This window comes from Labrus bergylta, chromosome 13 (assembly GCF_963930695.1).
Source record: "Labrus bergylta chromosome 13, fLabBer1.1, whole genome shotgun sequence".
Classification (NCBI taxonomy): domain Eukaryota; kingdom Metazoa; phylum Chordata; class Actinopteri; order Labriformes; family Labridae; genus Labrus; species Labrus bergylta.
The window spans coordinates 26,784,657-26,801,491 of record NC_089207.1 but is presented as its reverse complement, the minus strand read 5'-3'; the positions used below and the strand labels follow the sequence as shown (position 1 = coordinate 26,801,491).

General features: G+C 38.5%; 1 protein-coding gene across 3 annotated transcripts in view; it reads left to right on the top strand.

Annotated features, from left to right (window-relative positions):
• The window catches only part of LOC109991783 (bromodomain adjacent to zinc finger domain protein 2B), a 44,646-nt gene that overhangs the window by 10,903 nt on the left and 16,908 nt on the right, over positions 1 to 16,835 (top strand). For all 3 annotated transcript variants that reach the window (XM_020644162.3, XM_020644163.3, XM_020644161.3), the window contains exons 3-9: positions 10,623 to 10,778; positions 12,963 to 13,148; positions 13,540 to 13,671; positions 13,828 to 14,006; positions 14,118 to 14,321; positions 14,715 to 15,293; positions 16,039 to 16,687. In XM_020644162.3, coding sequence (XP_020499818.2) covers positions 10,625 to 10,778; positions 12,963 to 13,148; positions 13,540 to 13,671; positions 13,828 to 14,006; positions 14,118 to 14,321; positions 14,715 to 15,293; positions 16,039 to 16,687 — 2,083 coding nt within the window. In that variant the 5' untranslated portion in view covers positions 10,623 to 10,624. The remainder of the gene's footprint in view (positions 1 to 10,622; positions 10,779 to 12,962; positions 13,149 to 13,539; positions 13,672 to 13,827; positions 14,007 to 14,117; positions 14,322 to 14,714; positions 15,294 to 16,038; positions 16,688 to 16,835) is intronic.

Here is a 16,835-nt window from a genome sequence, read left to right as displayed (position 1 = left end):
GTGTTTAATAAGGTGAGAATGTTTATGCACAGTATATCAATTTGGTAATGGCTTGTCTCATTACACAGATAACACAGGCACACACAATAAAAGTGTGCTATGCACTCATTATTTCTGGCTATAAACAAATCTCAGTCATTTACATGTTGAATGAACTCTGGGGAAAAATGAGGCAAATTAACAAAAAAAGAAAATGCAAAAAAAAAAAAAAAAAATGACAGTGAGACCTCAAGTAAATATATATTTATATTTCAGCTTGATTGTTGATTTCATTAGGGGATCTCATTGTTATGCATTGGCTGTCCTCCTGCAGAGAAAAGAATATTATATTCATGTAGTCTAAATATTCAGAAGGAAATGTTTGGATTTGAGTGGCATCTTTAAAAAAGAAAAAAAAAGCCTGGTTATTTATTAGAATGATATCCAAACACACACCATTTTGATCTTCATGATATACTTTTCTCCCACTCTGAAATAAAACTTTTTTATTTTCTACCTGATCCATCTATGTTATTTTCATTATTGATTATACTTATCCAGTCATTTCTTGTCTTTCTTTTACTAATAGTATCCTGACAGCTGGTTTAGGGGCATTAAGGATTAGTATTTAGCCATATACATGCATTTTCCAAAAGTCTGATTTTGAGAATTAAATGCTTGTTAATGGTCTGCGTCCTCCTCACTCTAAACCTTTTTAATTTATGGAGCTGCCGATACAGGCAGGTTGTTTTTCTGTCTGTAAGGAGGATGATATTAGGCTGCCATGCCACGCACCTTTCCTCCCCTCTGTCAGGCCTGGCTGCACACAGCTTTCAGAGGGCAGTGCTTTTCCAGTTTCACAAACAGGGACTGTGTGAAGAATCTTCCATTAGTAAGGCTCTGTGTGTGTGTGTGCAGGGTGCTGTCTTTCACACTATCCTCATACAGCTGCCCTGCAATGACAACATTAGCTGGGACTGATGCTGCTCCTTATTTTACTTGACGATAAATTGTAACTCAAGTGAAATAACTTTCATTAAAGTAAATTTGTCTTATGGCAGACTGGTCTTGCACTGCCTTTAAGGCATGTCAGTAGAAAGGGCTGTAGACATTAAAGAAACTACAATGACAGGCAGATTAATTTAATTCCTTGTAGTTTATAATAATACAATGTTTCAGTGAGATATTGCATCTTGTATGCTCTCAACATACTTTTAGATCTGTTCTCCCAATCCGATGATCCTGTTGGGATCTTACAAGTGAACTGAAAAGTCTCAGGGATGTATAATCATAGCACATCTGAAGAATCATACAAATTAAGTAAATAAGGTTCATAGTAGATTATGAGGAAAGCTCCATATACATGATGTTTGCATATGGGATGGGAAGGAGACATGCAGAGGAAGTTAGATGGAAAGTAGCCAAACTGTGTTTGTCTGCAAAGCTTCAGTGATCTGCTAAGTGGATGTTGTTTTTTCTGCTTCATTACATCAGTTTTTATAAATATTTCCATTGTATTAAAATTCAGGAATCTCTCTTTCGATTATTCAAGAGGACTTTGGAGGAGTATTTATTGTAGAGGCAACAAATCCTCCCTTGTTTACTGAAATAAAATGGCAACATTGTGCTGTGCTTAACGACCATTAAAAGTTCATTAGAACTCTGAAAAAAAGATACATCATTAAATTTGTATCAAACTTGGAAATACTTATCCCCCCACCACAGTTACACCCAAGAACATGTGTGACCTATTGCAGAGAAAGTATTCAGGGCACAGTCTATAGCCCTAATATAAAGTGATTATTGTCTTGTCAAAAAATAAAGAAGAAAAAGCAGTTTGGCCATTTGGTAGCAAGAATGGACTTTAGGGAAAAAAAGTACTTATAGTGAATACTTTGGTTGATCATTAGAGTTCATTGTTGAAGCTATATGAAACACCAGTATACACAGGGTCTAAAGCAGGTGATGGAAATATTCATTAAGCAGCAGAAAAGAAGCCATTTTATGAAGATGGCGCAGAGGCAGACAGGAAATTAGTTATTTTCCCCACACATTCATCAAAAATAAAAATACTCTGATGAGTATCCCAGGTGACTCCTTCATCTATTGAAGCCACAGCTGCATGTACTGTGCGCTTAGTATTATATCTCCAATGGATTTCAGGTGTTTTTGTGCACTTTTAAATACATATTGTTTTTCACCTCAAAGCACATTGTCCTGTTTTAAATCCCATAAGAATGAGCACATTTAGAACAAGTGATGCCCTATTTTTTATTTTTCAACATTCACCTATTAATCCCCCTAAGATGATGGTGTGAAACACGTCCTGGTGCCTGAAAAAAATAAAGAGTTCTGCTTTGCAAAACCCTAAGAAGTTTAGACACTTCAGTTTCTGATTACCTTTCCTTAAACGTCATTATGGAATGTGTGCCACAGTGTTCAGTCTGTGGATCTTGTTCAGCCTCTGCACAGATAAGCATTTTATTTTGAACGTGACATGCAGAATTAACGGTGCACTATGAAATAAAGTGTCATGTGAGAAAGTTGGTTAAAGCTTTTGAATAACCATTGCAATAATGTGTAGCCTTAAATATTCAGTAGAGTACAAAAATAAATATTTGACTCAAATCAAATATTATTATCTTGTAGTAATTAAGCACACTGCCTGTCTGTCGTTTTAAACTGGAGGACATAATGGATGTTACCTTTGTTTTTTCTTTTCTGTTTGGGGTGAAATATACAGTTGCTATAACAGGAAATGTAGCAAGTGGAACAAAATACCCCATATGAACCGACGGTTCAGCCATTGTAAAATTTACATGAGTAAGGACCAAATCAAATTCTGAAAACTGTCAAATTTTCAAAGTCTCATTCTTCAATCAGTGTGCATGTAACTTAATTTGTCCTTTTCTATCCCCTCTGCAATGTTGAGACTACTACATGTTTATTTGTGTTTCCAAAAATGTCTAATAGCAGTACAATCTGGTGGTTCCCCACATTAAAGTGACTGGTGTACATCATTAATGTGTCACACCTCCACTGGTATGCAGATTCAGGAGTCCACCTGCTGAAAATCGTACTCTTCTTTGGCAGCCTGACATCTAGCCTTCATCTAGTTGTAAGAACATGGTGCCAAATTATACAGTAAATTTCCCTGATTATTTGACTTTTTCTATACTGTTGACCTTCATCTAGGACGTTTAGTGTATACACAGGTGTTTGTTTGAATGTAACCAGCATGGTCTGCTTCATAGAAGCTGTGGACATATGGACACTGTGTGACTAATGCTTTGAAAGGGACACTCGGGATCTGTTTTATTGCTTCATTTGGCACACTGCGGTCCCACTTCCCATTACGGTTGCCGTGTGATTTATGTTGTACTCTTTGGAGAATGAGAGAGAAGCGCTGGGAGTGAAAAAGCGGTGATAGCGAATGTTTACCTTGATCCTGGCTGCCTTTTATGTCATCTTGGACTTTGACGGTGGAAAGAAATGTGCTAAAAGCCCTGTTAGCCCACATGTTCTCCTGTTTATTAATGCTGTTTCTTTTATCATCTAAAGCAAATGGGTGTTGTTGACATCCCTGTTTTAAGCCTTAAAGGTTGAACAAACCTTTGTCTAATTATCCACACTGCTTCTGGCATTAAAACGTATAAAAAAAATAATGTCATCGTGACCGTCTTCTATCTACACGAGATATTTGACTGACAACACAAAACAGATTTCTTTGTGTAGTATTGTAGAAGTCCCCTCAACAGTCTCCGCCTAGCTGTTTGTCTAACAAACAAATGAGTAATAATCATTTTACTCAGAGTTTTTCTTTGTTGTCTTGTACATTTGAATCCCAAATAGTTAACTTGTTGTTTATTTTGCACAATGTTTGTGGTTACAGATAACCTCAGCATTAGCATCTTGCTGTAGTGTTTAATTTGTAGCTATGCTTCCTGTCCGAAGATTGCACCTGATTAAAATCAAGCTGTTGTTTCTGTTAACATGCAAATGCAAACCTTTTCATATTCATTCCATTAAATCGAGGTGTTCAACTGCTGAATGTGTACATCTTGAGTCACAGCCAAACTGCATTACCACCTTGCTTGCTTGAAAATATTTCAAATTGCATGGTAAAATGATGCAAACAATGCTTTCTTAAAATTTTATTTTATTTTATTACAGTGTTATAGGTGTGTATCAGAAAAAATAAATAAAGTGTAGCAAAGACTTAATAAAGATACATACTTGTATTTACACTTATCAGTGGCCTGACTTCATTATTGATGGTGTTTGACCTAAAAAAGATGACAAAGGAAACTGACATGTAAACATTTTCCTGTTCCTAATGTGGGAATTTAAACTCATTCCCCCCTTTTGCCTCTCCAATACTTTTCTGTATCTTTAACTTGTGTTCTGCAAAGTGTGCAAAAAAAAAGAACATTACAATTAACTTTTATTTTTTAACTATAAAACCTTGAAATCATTAATATGTGGTGCAATAGTTCCACACAAATGTAGTTTCTCTATTACATGCCCTTTTGAGCATTATCTTATCCTCTCTCTTTCTCATCAGAACCACAATACTCATTATAAGGATGCCTTCAGGAGATGATTTTGAACAAGTGATGCAGGTTAAACAGGGGGGGGTTAAGAATAATGTAATTATAACTGACAAAGGTGTAAATGTGTTAACAACAAACAAGCATTGCCTTGCATTCCTGCTCTCTTGATTTAGAAAACTTGCTCCATAATAGGTCATGAACAGTTAAATACACATGTTCAGTATTAAGGGTTTATTGGAAAATATTCTTGTTTTATAGTTTAATCCAGGGACAACATACTACCTTTACCACCGGCATTTTCTAAACAAACAACAACATATTAATAGCAGGTGATTGGGAGATTAAATTACCTGTCCTTTTCTCTCGCCCCATCCCCCTCTCTTCACCCATCCCTGTATGTGTCTAATTAAAAACTGCAGGCTGAGCATCACAATTTATGGCTTATGTTTGCTGCTGATGGGGCAGCGGTAGGCAGGAGCTCGGAGAACGTGTTCATGATGGATGTCTGTCTGTGCAGAAAGTGGGAATCCTGTTTCCAGGCACCGGCCCCATCCCCAGATCACTCCTCATGAAAATGATCCACATGCAAACTGCAAACTGTGCTAACACCGCTGTGAAGGGCGAATGCATTTCTTGAAGCATTTGTCATACTGAGACCTCACATCATTCATCAGAATCATTTGCCCCCATAACTACCAACCTTCCCACTATATTCATGGTAGCATTCAATGGAAGTCGATATGAACAGGAATTAATTTTTTTTTTCCGAAGTGAAGGTCTTCCCAAAAGATTGATGAGCCCTGAAAAATAATGATAACAGAATGTCTATGCTTTATGTTATGCCTGTAATTCTCGAGAGCAAAATATGGATTATTATCATCCTGGCAGTGCGAGCGCAGGTGGATCTCTTTGCATGGTATGCAGCATGTGTTCAGTCTTGCATAGGAGGTCAAAGAAGTGATTTACACTGATGCATAAAACAGTGGCTGAGACAGGCAAATCAGTAAATAGAGGGTGGTTGAAAGCTCTGCTGTGTGTTTAGTTACAGGGACGGGACCCCCACTGTATTAGCTTCACAGACTTCACTTCAATTTTCTCCCAATGTAGCCAACAGTGCTCTGTCTCCTGTCGCCTGACCTTCTAGACAGTTTTGTCAATTAGTCGCTCTTTCAAATCTTTATTTACAGCTTAAAAATAGTAGCTTCATGCCAACCTTTCCATCCTTGATTACTACCATCCTTACCCACACTCATATCCTCAGTCTCTGGAAAGCACATGGTTTCTCTCTGTATGGTTATAAATTAGGGGCCCCCACTGCAAAAAGGAAACCTGAGATGAATGGTTAATAACCCCTTAATGCAGAGGTGTGATTGTGTAGCAGTGCCGTGTTCCTTATTTAATCACTCCGCACAGCTTGTCTCTCATGACAGCATGCTTGCTGTACTAAAACCTCAAATACTGTGTAATAGAGGAGAAAAGAACAAGACGAATATGTAGTTTAAAGTGTAATATCAAAGTATCACACAGTGGAGGAAGAGGGGGCAGTTTTCAGGATCTCAAAAATGCATTTGACACATTAAGTCATATAATATTTAATAAGCTTTCAAAAGTCAAAGTGTAATTTCTCTGTTAGATGTACAGTAAAGTAAATCCTATCTCCCAAGCATTGAATAATCATTTATACATCAAGTTTGGAGGAAGGATATTTTCGATGGACTAAAACAGGAGTCCCCCATAGCTCTATTCTTGGTCCACTGCTCTTTAGTTTAAGTCTTGAAGAAGGTATTCAGATTTATGTAGGTAGTAGAACCTCTGTAATTTTTTACATCATTAACAGCCTGTAGCAGCTTGGTTTCAGAACTTAAATTACTTACACATAATGTAAAATAGTGTCAGTTTGCTTGTCCTCCAGGCCTCTGTCCACATGATGAGTAAAATAGAAAGATTCATGGGAAATGTATAAAACAGATTTGGGAAGGACATTAAAATGGTGAGCATTTTTGCATGAGAAAACTTGCGTACAGTTTAGGTAGACTTATCAAACTGACCAATTCATGCTGCCTATAGTGCACTCCATGATCTTCCCAGGTTTAATTTATTGTGTAACCTCTTGGTCAAAAGTAGTATCTGCAACAAGCAAGCCTTGATAAAGTCATTCAGTTTTTCTAAAGGAAGCTGATTAGATCAAATATACAGTGTGTCATGCAGTCAGAAAATAAAATATTATCAGTTAAGTTTATGCTATTAACTTTGCTAATCTTAAACTCATCTTTAAATTAGTAAAACAATCAGGTTCCTCAGGTGCAGGTTGTTAGTTCACCTTTGAACTTCCATTCAAACAAAGAAAATAAACAATGCTGTGGGTGTCAGCTGGCCTTGAAAGTCCCACACGGAATTATAATGTGTGTTACTGTAGTTTGCCCCTGATGCAGGTCAGTGGGAAGTTTCCTCCATTAGCTTGTGGTAGGGTTGGACAGAACACTACATCATTGTCCAGGTAGAGTAGGAGTCAGGGCCAGGAACAATAACCTGCTATCAGAAGACAAGGGGAGAGTGTTGAAGGGATTGAAAATCATAGGAGCAGCATAGTATTTTCAACTGAACTGTGGGTGTACCACCGAACCAATTCGTATCTGCAAAGACGTGGCGCACTCTATTCTGTCAATCTTTGACCATAAAAGCCTGCCTAACAAGTCAGCTCTCATCATGCACGTCTTCTGTGTGTACAGATAGGAGAGTACGGCAAGTGGTGGACTGATTATTTGTGTCTCTGTCAGAGATTGGAAAGGTTTCAGTCTCTCCACTTTTTACTTCCATTTATTTCCTCCCAACAAGAAAATCACTGAGTTCCAAACACTTACTTCTTCTTGTCATCTGAGAAGATTGAATTAATTTAATTGTTTTTTATGGGATGATGGACACCATCAATGATTTGAGAGCTTTCAGAGACTGCAGCTTGTGTCAAAGCAACCATGACAGAGATGCTAATACACACAGAGGTGGATTGAACATTGTGATGTAATGTTAGTTGGCAGGACACCAGGAATGCATGCATGGTGGTTGAAGTCAGAAATGATGTGTTTTTAGAACATATCCTTTATTTCATCTTCTAGACATGTATAACAGCATCAAAAAATCTGTGATACACTACCTCTTCCTTCCATTAGTAGAAAATACAGTGTGTTTGCAGTCTGAATATACTGCTGATGCATGCTGGAAACTGTCACTGGAGTATTAATGTTGTTTAACTGAGATTGATGCCCAACATTATAAGCTATTGGATGAAATAAAGTTTCTGAATGTAAAATATCAGGTAAATAACATCAAGAGCCAGTTCAGCAAGGAGCTTTAACAAAAACAGTGTACGTCTTTCTCTATATCCATATCGCTGTCAGACACCAGTGGAAGAGAGAAAGTCAAAGAGGCGATCTAGCGAGACTTCATTAAAAAAAATATATATATATATATATATATATATATATATATATATACTTTTTTTTAGCTAAGCTTTCAGAATGAATGTATGATTTCTGTTTAGCTGTTTTTGTATCCAGGGCAACATGTTGGCTTAGTAGGTTAGCTTTGCCTCTTCACAGCAGGGAGTTCCTGTGTTTGATCCCAGGCTAAATCTCTTGTGGAGTTTGACTTGTCTTCATGTACTTAACATTTGTCTTCTGTTTGTGTTTCATTTCCTTTGTACATCGCAAGAATGCATGCAAAAAGGAGTGGAAACTCAATAGTCTGTGACTGTGAGTGTGAGTGTGCCCTTAACCTGCTATGGTCTGGCAATATGATGAAGCAACCTGCACAATACACTAAAGGATCAGCTACAGCTTCCCATGACTGAGTGCACAAAACTCATCTTCCATCAAATAACTTCAACTTACACAATATCATCACACAGTGTAACGGCTGTACAGTGCTTATATTTGCATTAGTATTTCTATTTGTTAATGGCAATCTACATTAAAATAATCCTTTGTCCTGCTAGAATGACATCATGGTTATTAGTTCATTCCTTTATTTTATTTAGAGATGACAAGCTTCTTGTGTTTGAGTGTCTGTGTTTGAGTCGTATGTGTATATGACTTTGATTTAATCAGAGTCATTTGTTCTGTAAATCTTTAAATAGGTCTTCCTCTCTATATTAGTGTGAAGCATAAGTCATGCAGACTGCTTTTTTGGTCGTCTGCACCGTGTCTTTGTCAGCTCACACGATTAGCTCAATGATGTTTACATGCATCCTTCAGATAAATGTGAAATGTTTATCGTTAATAAAACAGATTACTGCTCGCTAGCCCTGTGGTTTATGTCCATCATCTATAAATTCAGTTGCTTGTTAAACTGTTTTTTATTCCTAGTTATGAAGTTATAACGGCCGCTGAACGTTCTTTCCCTACAGAGTTAATATATTTTAAAATGATTTGCGATACCGTATTGACAAAATAAACACGGGGTCACTTTGATGGAACATACTAATGTATGTCAGTGTTACATGATAATAGAGTTTGACTGCAGCAGAAACCTTTCTCTAGAGTGTGCTGATTTTAAAAGAGGCACATCTTATGCACTTAAATTTCATGTGTGAGGAGGATCCATTATTTACACACATAAAGGTTTTTGAATACTGGACATTTTGGAGTGACAGGTGATTGTGGTTGTCTCTCTTAATGATGCTTTATGAATCTGAGAGCAGCGTTTGTTCTTTGCTGTGCACAAACTCACACTACCTCAGGAAAGCAGTGGCCTTTGCAGTGAAGCATGTCTGCAGCTTTCATGTCATTTACGTCTCATCAGTGCTGTTCCTGGTGAGCGATGATACTTGATATTCAGAGATGAGCTTTGTCTCCTCAAATTAATCAGCCGCTCCTGTTTTCTTGTGCAGAGGAGAATCACCAGGGAGATCTGGGAACTGTTGCTGTAATGTATGATGCTAAAACAATGGCAGGCTGTAAAACACAATCTGGAATTGTGCTAAAAAAGAGGTCTTCAGATGTGGGCTTTTGTGATCATGGGCGATGTGAAGTGGCATAAATAATGGAAAATCAAGGAAATGTGGTGCTGATGAAAGAGTAAAGCTTGTGCTAGAATCTCAGTTGTCTGAGTGTAATCAGCAACGATATTAGAGACCCACCGCTTGTGTTTATTCATCTGTGTTTGTGGATGTAAAGATTGCAAAAAGATGAATGTAGAAGTGTTCCAAAGAGGCAAAGTGAGGCATTCCCTTTTAAGGCTTACCATACTTCATTAGACCATCATTAGCTCATGTGGCGGCCGTTTTTACATCAAAGAGCTCTGAAGGCTTTTGATATGTTTGTGAGTGTTTAGCCAACTGAGAGCAAAATCTCAGATTAAATCATCATGTTGATCTTTATTGTGATGAACTCTGCTCCTCTGATATGCTTTATATCACACGAAAGTCTTTCAACAGAAATTCATTATCAGTGTTTTTTTGCAATTACAAACGTCTTATCATTCATTTAACAACAAAGTTATATAAAATATGTACACATTATTGTATGTCTAGACTTTAGCACATAATGGATCAATTATTTATAACAAAACTCCTATATTGACTGTTTAAAAGTACAAATTGAAGAAAACACTTCAATTAAATTATCTGACAAGCCGTTGTGACATCTCTAAAATGCTTTGTGCTAAACAATAATCTGAAATCCGTCTCTAACTGGTCTCTAACTGGTGTTCATGTAAAAAAAGAGATGCAGAAATGTATATCCTTGGAGAAGGTTTAAAGAAGTGGATTCTTGCACTTTTGTTTGTTAAATGACTAGCATAGATTTTCTCAGCTGATCATTCATGTTGTTCTAAAACCTTCAAGTCAGTAGAAAATACATTTTGAATTTGAAACCATATTCACTATAGTTCAAGGTGTAACGGATCAATATTGTGTTTGAACAAAGGCTTTCTCAGAGGTTCTTAGTCGTACACACTGATATCCAATGTAGCCGTGACAATAATTTGAGACTAAACGATTCTCAGTGGGGTGTGTGTGTGTGTATGGGGTGAGTTCCCCTCCTCTCCTTTTCCTCTCTTGCATCTCTGAAATGTTGACCGGATTGTGTTTGACAGATATGGAGTTCGGAGAGCGGCTGGTCTCCCCGTCACCGTCCTCCTTTCACATGGCCTCCCCTCCAGCCGGCTCCTCCCCTGCTCCACCCAAAACACCCTCCACTAAGAGCAGCCCAGCCCCAAGCCCCGGAGGAAGCTCCCCTCTTAGCACCTGTGGTATGTACACATGCACAAAAACACACACGCACACATCTTTGATTTGCACAAACTGAATCTGAAAATCTCACATGAAAAGACGTTTATTTATGTGATTCACATTTTGGACAAGGTTGAATATTTATTGTACGTAGTGTTAAGGTTTGAGTGTGTGCTGCTGGAAAACAAAATTAATAGACACCCAAACCAGCCTTAATTTAACAAGCTATTAAAACATGTAAATGAATGCACCATTTCTCTAAACTTTGAGAAAAGAAAATGTAAAAAAAGAGGCTAATTTATTTGCAGAGGCTTTCCAACTTAATTTTCTTGGAAAACACTGAAATTAAAACAGTGCAACAATAAGTGGGCTTAAGACACCTTCTCCCAGCTTTAACATGACAATTTTGATAGGAATGGAAGGGTGGTTGAATTAATGAGTGCCAACAATTAAAAAGCTTTGTACGCCCTTGTGGATGTCTTTTGACAACCTTTAACTCGGGTTTATCCTGTGTGATTTGACATGTCTGTCAGCCTCACAGCGTGCCAGCAGCCGCCAACATCCCCTTGTTTTCCCTGAATACTAATTGTGGTCAGAGCCATTATGCATTGAGCAGCGGTGATGCATAAGCTGTCAGATTACCTCTGACCACAAAATAATGTGCAAATTTACATACGGCGGTTTGTGATTATTTTTGTCTTCCTACGTGATTAGATGCCCCAAAAGTGTGTTCTTTTTTTCTAGTCCTGCTATCACAATAAAGAACACTTTAGAGACTCTCCCATAAATTATTCATTGTCAGACCCCCACACCAAACGTGTACAGAAATTTCCCTGATAATTTATGTTAGACCGTACAATGGCAATCTTTAGTCACATAAGGATCAAATAAAAGGGTTCTCCATAAAGATTTCTGATCCTTATGGGAATTAACAGAAATATTCATCACAATCACAACGCTTCCACCAGAGGTCTTCTTCATGTGATAATTATTTTTTCCAATAATGTGTAATATAAAGACCTCTGGTCGAAACATTGTGATTGTGATGAATTGAAACTTTTTTGTGGCATTATCTTCTTTCTCACTCTGCTGATTTTGCAATGTCCTAATTAACAGAGGTATATCACACAGCTAGTGATGTTAGCACCTCTTTGAATAAAATAATACTCAAGCTTTTAGACTCTTACAAACCTGTAAGTGCTTTAACTTGGTGATTTCACCTCAGAAACATTTAAATGAGGCTTCTCAGATTGACTTTAACAACGACACACGTCTGACTCAAAACGGGCCTCTCAGAAAAGACATGACCTGGATATTTGAATAAAGTTGGTGGTGTCTTATACCATTCCCTTATAGCAGTAGTACATTATATAAAGAAGATACTAAAGTCTTAGCAGACTGTTAAATATAAAGAAGACATTAAGTTAGGATTTCCAGCTCCACATTAAATGCACTTAAATCACACTGTTACTGTTTGGTGAAAATACACCGACTACGTTTTGGAGCAAAAATACAAAATACATATGTTCACATTTTTGTCAGTGAACTAATGATGGTTTAAAATGATTTGGGATTATAGTTCATTATTCACAGATTATCAGACAATGATAAATGATTCAGTAATACATGTATTCTTGTACAGCTCTGGGTCTCTTATGAAAATGAACAATTAGAATCTTGTTGAAAGGGTTAGACAGTTTTTTTTTTTTCAGGACGGATTTACTTGTGAATACACACACTCGATATTATTCTCTTGAGTATAATACTCAAAGATAAGATTAATTTACAGATATAATTGATAATAGAGCTGTTGTTTTTCTCATTTTGAGATGAGAATATGAGTGTACAACAGACCAAAATCGTTCATGATTATCACTATGAATGGATTGTCAGGCTCACTAGATGATTTTATTTTTATCACTGAAGACATTTTGATTGGATTTATTAAAATCCACAGATTTGTCTTCAGTTGTACTCTTCCCTTTTTTTAAGGTATAAAATATTTACTTGAGTGTTCTCTAATAGTGTCATGGTATTAAAACTTCACGAGTTTAGAAATGTATATTCACTAGTCTTTGTAAATCTTTAACATAGTGCGTGTAAAGAATCCTGATAGAATAATAAGATAAACTAATGAAATAATACATGGATCAATACATTCTATTTTAAGCTCTCCTTAAACTGTGATTTTTTTTCTTCTTCAGGCAAGTTGTTAAGGACAACAGGGAATGAACATTTCAATCTGCCTCCCAGCTCCAACGGCTCTCCTCTAGTCAGCCATCCAGCTTTCGGTCTCTTCTCATCGAGCTCAGGCCGCTCTGAGTTTGGAGGCCTTGGAAGTCTTGGCTTGTCTGCTCTGGCTGCTCACTCCCAGTTTGGTACTATTCCAGGTATGGACGCTCATGGTTCATGGCTTTTAAATATTACCAATAGAGGATTTTTTTTCTTCTTCAAATTCTGTTTTAGAAATGCTTCTTTGTATTTGTTGATTACATCTGTAGAGACATTTCTTTGGGAACTTTTGCAGCTCTGACGTGTAGCAGTAGTAATGTTTAAAGTGATTTCTTGCAGCTATTGTAAAAGAAGTTCTCCACTTTAACTTTTCAAGTCTTAATCTGAGGTCGGTGGAACACACTCATTGGCAAACTGAGTTATATGCATTAACAGGTTTGATACAACTTGTTCTTATAACATGCTGGCGGTCTGGATTCTCTGCATAACTGGAGGTGATAGAGTTGCTATTTATGACTGACTGTAGAGTATCTCACTCCCCGGATTTAGACTGGTGGCGGCCGTCTGAGGCACATGTCAGAGGAGCAGCAGCGTTCTTCCCTCCTCTTCTGGGGCTGCATCCTTTATTCGCATCAACATTCAAAGGGCAAGATCAAGTTTCTTTGCAGACGCATACCTCAGGTAAACAAGATTCAAGGTGTTGTACTTAAAAGAAAAGCAATTCATATCTAAAAAAAAACTAATGTTGATATTATAAAAGTTATTGTCTTTCATATGTATGACTCTGTCATGACTTTCTGTCATTAGTATCCATCTAATAAAATGCAAAATGCCTAGGTGCGATTGGAACAGTGAATGGTCGGAGTGTTTCTTCTCCAACTGGGAAATATACAGTGAACACCAGTTCCCTTCCAACAAAGAGAAACAAGGACAAAACTGGAGCCAGCTGTAACACAAAGAGCAGCCAGGACCAGGGCCAACTGCAACAGAAGACTATTCAGAAGACAAAAGAAAAGGTTAATACTGTCCTTACTGTAGCACCATGCACTGCATGAAACTCACTGTCTAGTCACTCAAGTTATCTTTCCACCGCTCATTAAGAAACCTGGCCTTTCATTATCATTTAGAAACCCATTAAAAGACCACTTGAGACCTCCAGCATGAGTGGCAGCCAATCAGGATCACTGTCAGACAGCTCCAGTTGTGGCGAGGAGAGCAGCAGTGATCCCGATGATATTGAGGAGGACAACGATGAAGATGAGGAAGATCAGAGCGTTGACAGTGAGGACTCTGATTCTGATAAAGAAAGTCGAATGAAAAGGAGAGTCAAGGTAAGTGTCTCTGACTTGTGGTGGTTGTGTGAAAATATTTTTGCATTACACTTAAGTTTTATAAATGAGTCAATACTTGAAAAAAGTATGACAAAGCCAACATTTGCCTTTTTTTTTATTCTTTCTTTTTTGAGTAATTCATGACAGTAAATCTCTACGATGGTACAAAGATTTAGATAAAAAGTTCTGGTGAAATATGGCATTCTGTAAGGTTTTTAAAGAGTGAAAGTGTCTGTGTAAAAATGTCCCCTCTTTAGTAAATGGCCCTTTGATTGTCAGTGATGGTTGGTGGGTGGCATACAGGATGTATGTGCTAGCTGACAGGGTTGCCACAGTAGGAGCTGACATGACACGCTGTCTTCTCCCCCTTTTTTTCCTCATCCTCCCACTCAGCGGCTGACACAGAACACTTCAGAGAGCAGAAAGAAGGGATCTTGCACTGCTGATGGCGGTACAACTCAAGACAGTCATGGTGACGGTGTCCCTTTGACTTCATACTCCTCTGCTCATCGTGCTGGCCTGCCACACTCCTCGGCGCTGTTCCTCAAGAGCTCAAAGTCTGCAGGGGAGGACAGCCAGCAGTACATCAGTGTCATCCAGACCACGGGGTCGGCAGCCGGAAACAGTCCCTCGGGAAATTCCCGCAGAGAGGCCTCGTCCAACCCTGACTCCTTGGCCAACTCACCCAAACACTTGCCTCCTTCCCCCTCACCGAAGCACAGCTCTGTCTCCTCTTCTCCTAAATCTCTCGCTCTCTGCTCGCCTTCAAAACCTCTTCCTCTTTGTTCCTCACCCAAACCGCTCTCCCTCTCCTCTTCACCCAAACAACCAACACTTGTAACCTCCCAAAAGCCCAAACACACACCCAGATTATCGAAGCCGTCTTCGAAACAGAGGCAGCTGGAGTACAATGGAAACGACCCTGATGAACGATCGTTATATCTGAACGGCTTTAAATTGTGCTCTAAACAAGTGAGATTTCTTTATTTTAACTAACATCTCTTCACTGAAGGTCATTTTATTTATTTCTGAGATCTGCCTAAGGTAAAGAGCAATGCCTGTCATGAGACTAAAACATATTTTTCCACCCTATTTTGCAACAAAAGGAGCTGTTTTTAAATCATAGTCCATCATTATTAAATAATAAATAAATTCAACGTATTCCCAGTCGGAGGCAGAAAATGAATGCTCATACACTATTATCAGGGCTTTCATTGTGCTGCTTAGGATTCTGACCGCTACACGACTAGAAGTGACAATGCGTCGGACTCCGCTGGGAATGCTTCACAAAATTGACAAGCAATTAGCTCCGTTATGTTTTGGGATGTTTGTTATCAAGAGAGAGAAATCTGTCTCTTTTAAAAAGACTGTTATTGCCAGTATTTTGAAAAGTCTATAACAAGAGGCTTTTTAATTTCATATGATGGTGGTACATTAAACACAGGCTTTTGATTGCACGAGTACGACAATGGCAACAAATACAGGATGACAGCTAAAGTCGCACGATGGCACACAGCCAAACAATTTAAAAATATTTCCCGCAGCAGTCTTTTTTATTCTTGACAGGCTTGCGCTGGCTCTTCATTGTTCCTGTCTCTTATTACACCTCAAATTCCTTCCTTCACAGCCCACAGAAATGTAATGTGACTGACAGTTTGTGTAATTACTTCCTTTGTTCCTTTTTGTCTCCCTTTCTGTAACGTTTTTATTTATGAAGCCCCTCCATTCCAAGGACCCTGTGAAGCCAGCTTCCTCTCTGCCACTGAAGAGCCATGACCAGTCTAAAAGTCCAGCGTGCTCCACATCGTTGTCCACACCTGACAAACATTGGTCAGATCCCAGGAGCAGTCATTTACTGTCTCTCCCGTACAGCAACAACAACAATCTGTTCCTGAATCACCCCCTTAATGGACTGCACCACAGTGCAGTTCAGGAAGCCCCTTTGGCCCTCATCACTAAACCCCGCAGCCAGAGAAGCAGCAGCCCCAGCAGCAAGCCCCTCCTGGCAGCCACCAGCCCTCCATATCCAATGCCCATCAACCTGAGCACTGGCACCAAGGACATGTCAGGCAGCTCTTCTTCCTCGCTCAAATCCTCTGCCTCATCAGGTCTGGATTACAGACCAAGGAAGACTAAAACTAGCAAGTCTCTGCATACGGGAAAGAGCCTCTCTAAAACCAACTCATCGTGTCCGCTTGTAGACTTGGTCCGAGGCAGGCAGTCTGACTTCCACAGCAGCAAGCACTCTGATGACTCCTTAGGGGATGACTATGATGATGATGATGACGACGACGATGATGATGATGATGACGACGACGACGACGACGATGATATTGAGGATGAAGATTCTCTCAGTAGCTCATCAGGTTGGATTAAAACTGCATTTTTCAATTTATTCAAATCAATGAACTTCAAAGTTTACCACAGTGCTGCACAGTGAAGTAAAAAAAAGCTGATTTAAAAACACAGAAAAATACATAAAACCTCAAAAAGTACCCAAGAACACTAAAAAAT